This window comes from Papilio machaon, chromosome 8 (genome assembly GCF_912999745.1).
Source record: "Papilio machaon chromosome 8, ilPapMach1.1, whole genome shotgun sequence".
NCBI lineage: Eukaryota > Metazoa > Arthropoda > Insecta > Lepidoptera > Papilionidae > Papilio > Papilio machaon.
In genome coordinates this window covers 2,181,851-2,196,104 of record NC_059993.1, presented here as the reverse complement: position 1 = coordinate 2,196,104, position 14,254 = coordinate 2,181,851, and the positions used below count along the sequence as shown (strand labels likewise).

At 33.5% G+C, this 14,254-nt stretch overlaps 1 protein-coding gene across 1 annotated transcript in view; it reads left to right on the top strand.

Annotated features, from left to right (window-relative positions):
* The first annotated feature begins 456 nt into the window (after window positions 1-456).
* The window catches only part of LOC106720604, a 131,840-nt gene continuing 118,042 nt past the window's right edge, over window positions 457-14,254 (top strand). The window contains exon 1 of the mRNA XM_045679155.1: window positions 457-949. Coding sequence (XP_045535111.1) covers window positions 847-949 — 103 coding nt within the window. The 5' untranslated portion in view covers window positions 457-846. The remainder of the gene's footprint in view (window positions 950-14,254) is intronic.

Sequence of the window (14,254 nt, the reverse complement as noted above, 5' to 3'; positions counted from 1 at the left end):
TAAATCTGGAAAATTAATTAAAAACTAAAACTTTTCAGGTTCTTTTGGGTTATCCTTTGACGGAGTTTTTTCTCAGCCGGTCAAATTCACTGATGGGTTTTGGCAGCCTGCGTTTGATTATTTAGTTCCAAAAGACCCACACTTAAATATTTTGTATCTGGAAGAAATAACTAAAAAAATTATAAATCTAAAAAAAACTGAATTACCAAAAATTAATTCTTACTTTCCGTGCACGTGTTCTAAAACAAATAAATTATTAAGTTTGGAACAAGAAAAACTTAAAGAGAAGATAAAAATTCAAGAAGACAAGGTCCAGAAATCAATAATTTTTACAGAGTAACATCTTCATTGTTTGCAATGTTGAATTTATTTTCTGGGAATCGATTCTATTTACTACTGACTTTGTTTCTATTACTACTGAGATTATTTACGATTTATTTTCTACTGAGTTTGTCACATTTTGGCCACTATTACTACCAATTACTACCAAGAACCACCACACCACTACTGACTGCTGTCACATTACGGCACTTTGAAATACAATACAGGACAACCCTAGTACTCGCCGCGACGTCGGCTGTGGATGTTGTGTGTGTTCGCATTTTGCGAAATGTTATGACGTGCAGTTACTGTCTTTGTTTTAATAACATTCGGACAGTGATACTGAACCTTTTTAGATTAAATAATGTAATAAGGCGAATAGGCAACGTTAGCCAGTAGCCCCATTGCAATGTTTTTCTTCAAAGTATGATCGTGCCAACTACAGGAGTTATTAGCATAGTTAGGTGTTCGCATTGGTTAAGTTTTGTAAATGTTGTGCCAACAATGAGATAGTGTAGTGTTGTGATGTGGTTGTGGGACATGTGGGGTGTGCTATGGGTGGTACAGGCAGTGGCGCAGCTGATTGCCGTGTTGGGGACGCCGCTGGAGCCAGCATTGAACTTACGAGGTGAGAGGAACCTTGCCGCCTCCGCTGTCATCTCCCCGCTTGTTAACATTGCATTGCATTTTGTAGTCAAAAGTAAAATAAAGTTTTAAACCACTTCAGTCCACTTTATGTCAAAGTTTTGTTTCCAATATTGTTTTTAAATTTGTAGTTTGAAGTGTTATAAAGTTAATTTGTTTCAGTTTATTTATTTTCATACTTTGTTTTTTTTAATCAAATTAATGCAAATTTTAAACTTTTCTACACTTCACTGTTTTTATACAATTAATGTATATTTCCTATTTTAATTGACCTGTAAAAATATAGTATGCAAGGAAAAAAAAATTAATTTATCCATCTTGCTACTCAGATTGTTTTGTTTCATCAAAACATGCTGTAATGGAGTTGTAATGTAAGATTGTAAATTCTTATGATGATGCTGAGATATACGCTATTATGTTTATTTGACAATCTACTGTTTTTTTTAATATAGGAAATTGAGTAATGTGGAGCAATGCGTTATGGATTGCCATTACACTATAAACCATAACTTTACTTCAGTATTTCTTTTTCTTCTAAAACTGGTATCGTAGGTCCAAATATTTATATAGTCACGTCTTTATAATAGCAACCTACGTAATGAAAAAAGTTATTTCTATCAAGAGATATTACACTTTTCATTGCACAAGTGTCAATATTTATTTCATAACTGTTGACTTATCAACAGTTAAGTATATAAATTAAAAGTGTAAAATTTTGTTAAAATTAAAATAAATATGATGTTATTTTTGAAGTAATTATTTTTTTGATTTAAACATTGTTTTGCACTTAAAAAACTTTTGATCAGCATTGTCAGTCTACAGTACCACGGAAATACTGTTAAAATTTTGTGATCACATTCATAATGCAGTTGACTGTTGAAAGGGACAAGCAAAAATAGGTTGCCTAAAATATTTTGTGGTTGAAATATACATTATTGACGGTCGAATTGGCGATTGTAGCTTTTATGGCGAACACAATTATATCTAAGGACTTACTATCCAAAGTTTAAAGTTGCGGAGAGAGGAGTTTTTATTAAATAAAATCGTACTTAGGTTAGTTATTTTCACTACTTTTGATCTTTGACTTTGACAGTTTTATTTTATAAGTGGTCAAAGGTTTTTATTTTATACAGCCACAGCCATGTCATGTATGCTACTAAAATAAATAAAAAAAAAGACATATTTATTTTAATTCTTATTGCGAAATATTATCTTAAATTGATTAAAAATAATAAAAATCTGACATTTGTTTGTAATTTATTTATTATTTACTAAAATAAATAAAAAAAAAGACATATTTATTTCAATTTTTATTGCGAAATATTATCTTAAATTGATTAAAAATAATAAAAAACTGACATTTGTTTGTAATTTATTTATTATTTACTAAAATAAATTAAAAAAAAAAAAATTATTTTAATTTTTAAAACAATCATATGAAATGGGCAGAATATGGTTCCCTAACAAAAGAAATTTGCAACGTCTCCGGCGCTATGGGATGAGCAGCCCCTCCGCCCTAGCGTAACAAGGCGCGGGTGCCTATACTCGCCTCCGCAGCTGAGGCTTTTTGGTCGCCTTCGGCGACCAGCCTCAGCCGCTACGGCTCGCACAGGCCCCCGCGCCTTGCTACAGCGGGCGGGGGCTGCTCCCCCTCCGCGCCTCCGGCTTTTCATATACACTCTAGGGGTAGGGCAGAAAGTACCACGTGGTGTCGGGGTTGACTGATTCGGTTCTGTGACTCATATCCAACCTTACAATACAAATTTACAAAGAATTTACTACCGTTAATGTGACTTACAACAATTCCTCCGAGTACGGATTTATTCTTCGTACTGCTGACCCAGAAGATGTTCCGGGTATCATGACCTCAGCTTCACCTGATTCTAAATCTCGAGGATTCGGAGACGCCATAACAGTAACAGACATAACATAAAATTATGTTTAAATCTCAACTGAATAACCATAACAGATAATGCCAAAGAGTATGTAAACATTTCGCTAGTATACTATGAAATGGTTACATACTCTTTGCTACTTCGTAGTTTTGCGTTCCGTGTCTTCAAAATTATGAAATAATTAAACAATATAAATGTCAGATTTTTATTATTTTTAATCAATTTAAGATACATTTCGCAATAAAAATTAAAATAAATAATACGTTTGGTTTAAAAAACTTTAATCGAATTAAATAGAGTATTTTTTTTAATTTATTTTGGTAGCATACATAACTTACGGCTGTATAAAATAAAAACCTTTGACCACTTATAAAATAAACTGTCAAAGTCAAAGATCAAAAGTAGTGAAAATAACTAACCTAAGTACGATTTTATTTAATAAAAACTCCTCTCTCCGCAACTTTAAACTTTGGATAGTAAGTCCTTAGATATAATTGTGTTCGCCATAAAAGCTACAATCGCCAACTCGACCGTCAATAATGTATATTTTAGCCTATTTTGTTTTTGGAATTCACTTTCTATGGATATAAATATTTTTATCTATAAATTTATATTAATGATATAAATTTATAGATAAAAAATATTTAAACAATGTAATGTAGTCCCGGCCGATATCGGCCACAGCGACTGTCTTTAACTCCGGTTTTAAATAATTTATATTGTTAATTAATATTGTTTCCTCGAGTGCTACTGAAAGTTGCTTCTTTACGTGTGTAATAAGAACAGCAGATGTATTCATAATCATTATGTATATAGAGGCCTCATTTCAAGGAAAAAGAGATGGAAAAAGGAACAGGACCACTTTCTTTGTGGCACCATACACCAGTAGTACTTTAACTTTAGCTCTTCCTTAAAGTTCATTTTAGTATAATGTTAAGACACCCTTTTATGACATAATCTTTTTTAAATACTCACTTAGATCAAAGTTACGTGTACAAGCATTGACAGACAGTTATTTAATTTTACATAACTTTTTCTCCACTGAGAGTATGACCTAATTTAACATTGATTATACAGGATGTTCAAATATATACGTAGGATCAATTTATTTGGCTGAGAAATTCTGGCGGAAAATCTCTACAAATTGCTTGGAGAGACGATAATCTGGCGATCGGAGAGGCCCTCGATAGGGACGCATCCCATCCTCCGCACGTCAGAGTCCGCTACGCGATGGTATCTTCCCGTTTTCTTTTAATTGGCCCTAAGGTATTATCCGATATTTTTTACGTAATTCGAAAAACACTTATTCCCACATAAAATATTTTTATTGCCGTTTCTTTAAAACATGGACTGCAAAAGACAAAAAAATCAAATAAAATTATTATTTAATAAAGTTTTAATGATAAAACTTGCAACGAATTTCCACATAATTAGTAGGTACATTTTGACTTAAGATAAAAAAGTAACTCATTTTAATTAATTCGGCTCCTTGACCAAATTGGTACTACGAAAATACGAAAAAAAATCCCCGACCATGAAAAAAGAAAATCGATTTAATAAATAGTACAACGAACCGGATATTGTAATACAATTATTGATAAATGGTTTTATGTGCGCCTGGTAATGCAGTTGTAACGACAGTCAAATGTCTTCATTGTTAAGTTTAAATTAACCCATTCACCGTTGAAATACGAGAGTTTTGTCACCATTCTTATGTAAAAGGAAACATTACGCGTGTGTTTTGGTATTTTATAGTGTATTCTAAAACATTTCATGTAGTCTTTGTGAAGGAGACGAAGTTCGAGGTGCAATCTGCAACGACGTGGAAAATTTTACATTTGCTGTTAGTTTCAGCTCTTTGGTCGACTTGAAGCGCAAGATGTATCAACGTTAAATTATTTATATTCTCATCTCACATATGTCTGAGCTGGGATAAGATGCAATTCTGTTGCGACTCGACTAATAAATGTTGCATAAAGAACTTAGGTAGAGTAGACTAAAACTTTACGATGAAACTAGCTATACTTTGTTTGCTTTTTTTGATTCGATATATATTAATTAATGCGTGTAATAAAGTGGTATGGCATTGTGGTAGATGTCCGAGTGACATGGGTTGCATAACAAGCGCCGTGGCGGCATCCGGCTAACGGTACTTACTATGAAGACCAGACGACTCGCTCTGCTCTATGCTTGTGTGTCTATGGATTGAAAATGTTCAAAATCTGAATGGAAGGTCGTAGTCACATTTAATGTCATTACTATCTATATTTTTATCAAATGTAATTATGAGTTACATGATGATGGAGTGACAAGGAAAATTTATTTTGCGACAATGACTGGTAGGGGAAATCTTTACAAATTTATATTATTAGCTATATATAACAAAAGTTTTAACAAACGGATATATTTGGCGACCCTACCAACATCATGTCTAGCGTACCTGAACGATAACATCGGATGTAACAATAGTGACCGGTCATTTGCATCGAAAGTTGTTCGAATTGGCGAGGCATGGCCTTATATTGCGTGGCGAATCACGCTTCCTACCATCGGCAGACACTTCCCATCACGAAGTAAAGACGTCGTCTGTCCAGTTTCTATATTCGTGAGCTTTAACTTCGTGACTGACCGATACAATACTTCTGACGGAAGCTATGTGACTGAGGTGCATTTTAAAATGTTCGAGATTTGGCTTGTCGTTTTAGATTCGCTTGTTTCATACCTTAAGTGCTGGCGACTCTTATAGTGAGATGTCTTTAATTATACTTTAGTTCAACTCGCTTAGCGAGTTTAATAGACTTCAATAAAATGTAGGCCACATATTTGAAGACATTGTAAAAATTGTAGTAGCACGAACGTATTAAGGCCACGGTCTCTCCAAAACAGGTAATAAACCAACTTTTTTATCCTTTTAGCGGACAAAAACTGACAAATACTTGGCACAGTCTACATACTAGTTTTTATTTGATTATTAATCTTGTTAAGCAAATTATTGGTTCCAATAACGGTTGTCCTAAAATCATTTCCACCTACTCGCCGAGATGATTAGCTTAGGATCGGTTATTTAGTGGGCGGGCATCTGTCACATAGCCGTTTACGCACGTATTGGCCAGGGGGGGGGGTCACGTTGACCGTTTTAGGTATGATTTTAATATTCATGTTTCCTACTTGCCAAATATTACGAATATTTGACGGTTCATCTTCACAAGTAATAAAACTGGAGTTCTTGAATATCGAAAAAAAAATATTTGGCGAACACGATATATCTGCGATGCACATAACGAAAAAACAGTTTTTTTTAAAAATTGTTGTCCGTCTAACGGACTGAACTTTATCAATTTGATTATTGTCTACACATTTTACTCATTGGATTTAAACGACGTGCGAGGTCAATTTAATTCTAAATTGTACGTTTGTATACAATAACAGGGAACGTGAATTGAAACAATACCTAACTAAGTATTGTTACATTCGGAAAGCTAAATATGAGTAAATCTTGATAAATGCCGTGAGTAAAGAGAATAATGGTATTACGACACAATTATCAATGATGGGAAACTTGCGACACTAGCGTAGCGATTGTGACTCAAAATCTCGCACCATGTTTTAGGGTATAAACTATAACATGTAAACACCGAACTGGTCTAGAAAATAATTCTTAAAAAAAAATTATCTGATTTTTTTAAAGACATGCAGTTGCGAAGCATTTTACATGGGATCCGTTATAAGGTTAGAAATTGTGTATACTTATTAAAATTAGATGCTTATAGCTTACATATTTGATTGCGATATAGTCAGTTACTTGAATTGAAAAAGCCACGAAATGTTTAGTTTTGTTGTAAAGTTCCGTCTCTAAGATTATAATGTAGACTTGGTTTTGGATCTTAAGACTTATTTTTCGTGTTTTTTTAGTTGTAAGAACGTATTCATGTTGTCCCTTTGATCCTATATACCCAGTGGAAAATCTTAGTTTATTTAAGAACCCCTGAGAGCGGGTAAAGTGCCTGGAGCTCACTTCCGACCATTTTTGTAAACGAATCATAAAATTGCATCGTGAACGATTCTGATGTTTTCAATATATTAAAAGCAATGTTTTCATTATAACTAAGTTACTTTTCTTACAAGTATAACTGTTAATTGTCACTGCTCTTTATACAAACATATTTTGCGTGCAGATTAATTAGACAAAGGTACCTAATTAATCGTAAGTTAACATAAGTTCATTGATTGATTGACCTTCGAATAAAAAAGGCTTGGTGACATTTTCTATAAATGTCAAATGTCAACGACGAATTAGCTGTATCACTGTATCTACTTCGGTTCGGTTGTTATGTGTATTTTTGATGTTGAACTTGTTTCTATTGGTTTGCATGTGTCTGTGTATTAACGAAATCTTTTTAATTGTAATTTAATCAATGAATATCAGTTTTTCTACCTTTTTCTTACCACTGATTAGAATTATCAGGAAATTATTATTTTAAAATTTGCCATTTGCACTTAGTTCTGAAGTAAAAAAACTTGAGAGATGTCAAGGGACACCCGGATGGAACGAAGTTCCTTTCTATTAATTAGTGAAGGAACCAATGTTTATTCTATGAATAAAAAACTTAAGTCTTCACAAGAAGTACATTTTATTTCTATGAATTTTCGTTATATATTGTCACGTCGTTGCCATGGTGAAGTAGCGCTCATTCGTCGTTAACATACTTACTATAGCAAAAAGTGTCGTGACAACTTTTCGTAAGAATTTTTTCCGTCTAGCCCCCTTTCACAACGCGCGATAAGGAACTTCGTTCCAAAAATATTGTCTCGTTGAGCGTTTTTTTAAATTATCAACTTGTCCCTGCACCAACGTGTTCTTTGGCAAAATATCTGTGAAATATTGAAAATAATTTGTGTTACCGTAGTTAGCATTGGCAATCGTAACTGGAATATGTTGGTTATTCCCGAGACCGGTTGTTGAGTAATGATCCCAGTTAGTCCTCTTTTTCACTAGATTAACTGTTACTTCTATGAGTAATGTGCTTACCACACACTAAGAAATTAAAATAACTCAGTTATAGAGCGGAAATGCGAAATATTTACCTACAAACATTTCACTCTGGTCAGTAGCGTTACGCATTATTCCTCTTATTGGTACATATGATAAATATCTTTGATTTTACTAGCGTCGCCGCCACTCTTATGTAATTAGCTAATTAGCGATCGCGAACGACTTGTCGCCTAGTGGAAAAAGGGTGTAATGTTGAGTTAAACGCATAGTAATGTAAGGAGTCGCGCATAACTAGTTTTCATGATGACTGACCTTTAGCTGTAATGTGGCCGTTCTAACTGTAAGACATTGCGGTGAGCATCTTCAATTACACGTGATTACTTATATTATAATATCCGTCTATAATAATCTTTGCAGTGAGGTAATTAAATCTTATAATGTCTACTTTTATTACACGCTTTATAAATAACTAGCTGTCGCCCGCGACTCCGTCCGCGCGCAGTTAAAAAATGGGGGGGGGGGGGTTATGAAAAATAAATGTTGGCCGATTCTCAGACCTACTGAATATGCTCACAAAATTTCATGAGAATCGGTCAAGCCGTTTCGGAGGAGTACGGTGACGAAAACTGTGACACGAGAATTTTATATATTAGATTAATGTTTTTAATTGTTCGTAAATATTTTCGCATCATTCTACTATTAGTTCAGACATCAAATTAATTTAAATAAGTATAAGCCGCGTGCAGAAGGTTTGCTGAAACCGACCGCGACCCGCCCTCTGGTTGAGTAATACTGGGACTTTTGGATTACATACCTTTTTTTGTATGTAACTCTTAAAATAGATAGGAGAATTTCTACGCGAATTCTCTTCGTGTTTTATTATTATTTAGTACTAAAATTACTCTGCCCTAAATATTTATAACTCGTGAATGATTTGATGTTCGGGGAAGAACTAATAATAATTTTGGAGCGATATATTTATGAAGATTCTTGCTGTCGTCTGCTTCTCCGTTCGCGCAGAATTAAAAAGAAAACTTTATTAGTAGGCTATGTGTTCTTCTAGACTATGCTCTACGTATTTGCTAAATTTCATCAAGATCCGTTGAGCTGTTCCGTAGATACTTCCAACAAACATCCATACATCTAAACATTCGTACTTATAATATTAGTAAGATTAATCCTTTTTACTTTTGTGAAAATATATTTAATGTAAAGTATTGTTTGTAGTTACAAGAGAATTTAATTAAAATAAAAAATAATTTAAAAGATTTAAATGTAATTCTTACTCTTTCATCTTTCGATTGAAAGGATCACGCGTCAAGGGATTTTTATATTACAGGGTAAAGTTACATATTAATTATGCGTTTCATTCCCAGCCGACATGGCCAGACATGCCGTAATTACGATGATGAGTTTGTGTTTTAAAACATAAATAACAGTCATCGTGGCTGTACCCTGTAATCCATTGGACTCTTGTCCGCAGTTGAATGACCTTTACCTTGCAATTTTTTTCTTTTAACCACGTCCTTTATTAAGGTATATTGTGTTAGTTTGTAATTTGAATATATTCATTGCAGTGCAACATTCGAAAGAAAATGAAGTCTGGAAGAACATAGAGGCTAATTATTTTTTTTTATTCCGTGCGAACGGATTCGCATGCGACAGCTATTTTTTTTAAATGGGTTTAACAATAATTCGACAATGTGTTCTCTACACATCCTCGTGGAATGTATTTAAATGCGTATTAACATATAAGTTATTAATTAAATATCATCAATAGAAGTAGGAAGGCACGAACAAGGTTGTACCTCCCCCTTCTCCTCCTTCCCCACCTAATTATTTCGGCACCGACTTATTAAAATAAATGGCGTACATTGAATGTATACTAGATATAATTAAATTTTGATGTGATTACTATCAGACCGGCTCGCATATTGTTTGCGAACCGTTGCGCGGTTTCGTTATGTTACTCTTTCACTTTTATTACTTCGCCGCGTGGGTTGCTAAGTTGCTATACGATCTTTGCAACTGTTTATGTGTTTTTAATTGTTAAATTAAATACACTTTACGTGTGCGGGAATAGTTAAATATAATATTTAGTTATGAGGTAATTAAATACAAGAATATGAAATTGGATTGTCATAAGTTTTAAAGTTTACACGTTTACGGTCCATTATAATATGGTACAAAATGTAGTGTCTTCAATTAGCAATTGGTATTGCTAATCGGTCGGAGAGCGGCGGTAGCACAGAGTTAAGAACTTCATTTGTAATCTGAAGGTCCTGGGTTCGAATCCCGCCATGTACCAATATGTTTTTCGATTTATAAATAATATATCCGACGATTTTACGGCAAAGGAAAACATCGTGATGCAATACACATATCTGAGAAGAAATTCAATGATATGTGTGAAGACAACCAACCCGCATTGGGCCAGAGTGGTTGACTATGGCCTAGTCACCCCCATCTTAGGATCCTAGCCCTCCGTTGAGGACGTATAGTGAGCTGCTGATGATGATGATTGCCAATCAAATTGTAATGAATATAAAACAAGTGCTAAACGATTCTGTAATCAATGAGCTGTAATTTTATTCAAATGTCAAATACTTTAAAATTAATTGTACTTACCCTTGTTTGATTTCAGTAATTTTCTTTATAATATTAATAGAATTTCTTGGAATCACTCACAAAGGCAAACGAGCGGTCAAGGATGTCGACAACAAATGCTAAAGTTCACTACGTCTATAAAAATAGGCAAACGGCTCCGATAATTTGGACAATATATTTAAGTGTTCTAAGTGGTTGTATATTTTTTTAAAGGCATTTGAAAGATGATATCATCGCAACAGTGAGGTGTTGTCATTCGCAAGTCGTGTACATTTGGTTTTTTTTTATTTTGTTGTATCTCATATCAGTCTGGGATATGTTTTGATAAAATAAAGTTATTCATATTATGTAGATTATTATTTAATAGTTTCATAGTTATAATTATACTAGCTATCGCCTGTGACACCGTCCGCGCGAAGTTAAAAAAAACTTAATAAGTAGCCTATGTGTTCTTCTAGACTATGTTCTACATCTGTGCCAAATTTCATCAAGATCCGTTGAGCCGTTCCGGAGATACCTTCAAATAAACATCCATCCATCCATTCATCTTAACATTCGCAATTATAATATTAGTAAGATTGTTGTACATATAAGGATTAATTTGTATAACTCATTTTTTTATAATACGAAGGTACTCTTATGTATTGTAATATATTAGGGACCCGTTTCTACTACAAACAGAACACGTTGACGTAGACGGAGTGGTTCTGTACACTTATGTATGGCGTACTTGTTGAACGACATTACTTTCTACGAAGGTTATGTGTTGTAATTGACGTGGGCTTCCATTGCCAAAATAGTCATATAATAATAATAATAAAGCTTTATTCATTCCTTACAATTTACAAGTTTTACATAGAATACTTATAAAACATTTCATTTTTAGATATAGTACATGTGCAATTGTGAACCAAAAAATTAATAACAGTGACTAAACATTATGCCAAATATAAAATATGCACTATTAACATTATCATTACAAAAACCCTTTACTTAAGTAATGAACAACATTTTTAAATATAAAGTTTCTAGTTTATTTTTAATTGTAAGGACCGCCTGATGCGGTTAAAGCCTCCTCCAATAGCTAGTTAAGTTAAAATAACTTTTTTTTTTTACATTTCTACCATTAAATTAAAACTGTATTGCTAACTGTGAAATTTAATCCTTAGGTGTATGAAATTCAAGTTATTTATAATAATGATCAGTATAAAATCATAATATAATAAGTTGTTTTACTCTTATTCTATTGGAGGGTTACAGTCTACTGCCCCCGCGGTTTAAAATAGTCATATAGCTGTTATAAAGCTAATTCACTGCAACAGGCTTACAGTCAAAGTCTACCGCTAAAACATTCATTTATATATCCTTACTAGCTGTCGCCCGCGACTACGTCCGCGCGCAGTTAAAAAAAAAACTAAATGGGTTATGAAAAATAGATGTTGGCCGATTCTCAGACCTACTGAATATGCTCACAAATTTTCATGAGAATCGGTCAAACCGTTTCGGAGGAGTATGGCAACGAAAACTGTGACACGAGAATTTAATATATTAGATTATTCTGTTCCAAACAAAATGTTTTTATACATGTATTTGGGTAGTGAAAACTCATAGTTAAAATAACTGGCTGACGTAAGTTGCGCACTCATTGCGTGCTTAAAGGTTTGATTGAAATCGCGAGGTAAACCTTAACAACTCAATTAAGTTTAAGTAATAGAACCTAGCAAGAACTTAGCTTACTCTTTGTATGTCAGGCCTGTCTCTTGCCGACAGGCGGCAGGGAAAATATGAAAGTTTGGAAGCGAAGTGACTTAGAATTTGAACGGTCATGATTTTAATACGTAGGTAGCACCGTACAATTTAATTTGTGAATTAATTACAAAGGGAATTAATACGCAAGGTTATGTTCTGTTTTTAAATATTTTTTTTATTATAGTTTACTAGGTGTCGCTCGCGACTCCGTACGAAATTAAAAAAAAAAACTTGAGAGGTGTTCAACAAGGGACACCCGGATGGAACGAAGTTCCTTTCGATTAATTAGTGAAGGAACCAATGTTTATTCTATGAATAAAAAACTTAAGTCTTCACAAGAAGTACATTTTATTTCTATGAATTTTCGTTATATATTGTCACGTCGTTGCCATGGTGAAGTAGCGCTCATTCTTCGTTAACATACATACTTTAGCAAAAAGTGTCGTGACAACTTTTCGTAAGAATTTTTTCCGTCTAGCCCCCTTTCACAACACGCGATAAGGAACTTCGTTCCAAAAACTGAAATTACATTGTATTTAGTTAATATATTCATGATTGTTAAAAGGGAAATCAAAATAAGTTAAGTTGTAAAACTCTCAATGCGTAAACCACATCCGGGTATTGTTTAGGGTGTGAGGATAATATAAAAGGGTGGAATAAAGTTAGTGGCGTCCCTCGCAGCCTGACGTTTTAGGCATTTTAATTGTTTCATTAAAGCCGTATTAATGTCTTCCTTTAATCACTTTTACAAATTCACCTGCTGGTTTTGGGCAATTTAATTGATTTCTTCTCTTTGAAATATCTTGAAGAAATTATATTAATCGCAGCGTCTCGCGTCTTTTACAAAATGGTCTAACGATCTTGTCAAAGTTATCAAAGTACAATGGTTGAATAAAATATTGTAATATTTTACATGATTTTTTTGCTTTATTTTTATAGGGACTTTGGTTTTTATGATCATGCCAGTTCCATGGTAAACTACTTAAACTACTAAAAATAACAACAAAACATACAAATAATAATAGTAACAAGAGAAAGTATTTACAATTTTTATAAGGCATTTAGCACTATGCTGCGGACTCCGTTTTTATATGCTTTAAAGATATTATTGATAATGAAGTGAAAATAATATTTGTTAAATTTACGAATACAGGTGCTGTGCTATGTAATATGAACTCAACTTGTTATAAACTAAGAAAAAAACATGTATCGTTGGTGCACTCGAGTGCAGAATGCTAAACGCGGTTTGAATAAGCCCGAGACTCCTTAACGGGCCTCCTTATTTTAGATTTATTCTATTTGGAGTCAGATCAAACGACCAAAGAACTCACCAGCCACCAAATACGGTATTTATAAAGATTTCGCAACAACATGGATAGGTTACCCTTTAGTATATCACGCTAGATTCTGTAATGCTTCCAATACCAACTAAAGCATAAATCAAAATTTGCTAACATTCGTCTTAGCCATTTACGGAAAAAATCGTAAAATATTTACTGTAAAATAAAAATAAAAACTCTGAAACATGTTAATATATTATCATCCCTTTCGTTCTCTTTGTAAAAAAAGATAACAATATGTTTTATACAATAATTTCTGCAGTGGAAATGCACGGTTTTACAACATGATCAATCGCCTGTGTTGTTCAATCACGTGATGTGGTTGCAGCCTACACTCGAGTAACTGTTGCAGATGTCAGTGAACTTTGCAGCGACGCCTCATTCGTGCAGTTTCAAATTCGTACACTAATTCACTCTACATATCTTAATACATTCTGCAAATACAAAACTGAAAAATGTCTATACTTAACATCATTAAGTTCTATACGAGCGCTAGAAATACTATTTTATTATTGGAACGAAGTTCCTTATCGCGCGTTGTGAAAGGGGGCTAGACGGAAAAAAATCTTACGAAAAGTTGTCACGACATTTATTGCTATAGTAACCATGGCAACGACGTGACAATATATAACGAAAATTCATAGGAACATCGTTCCATCCGGGTGTCCCTTGACACCTCTCAAGTTTTTTTTTTTAAGAAACGT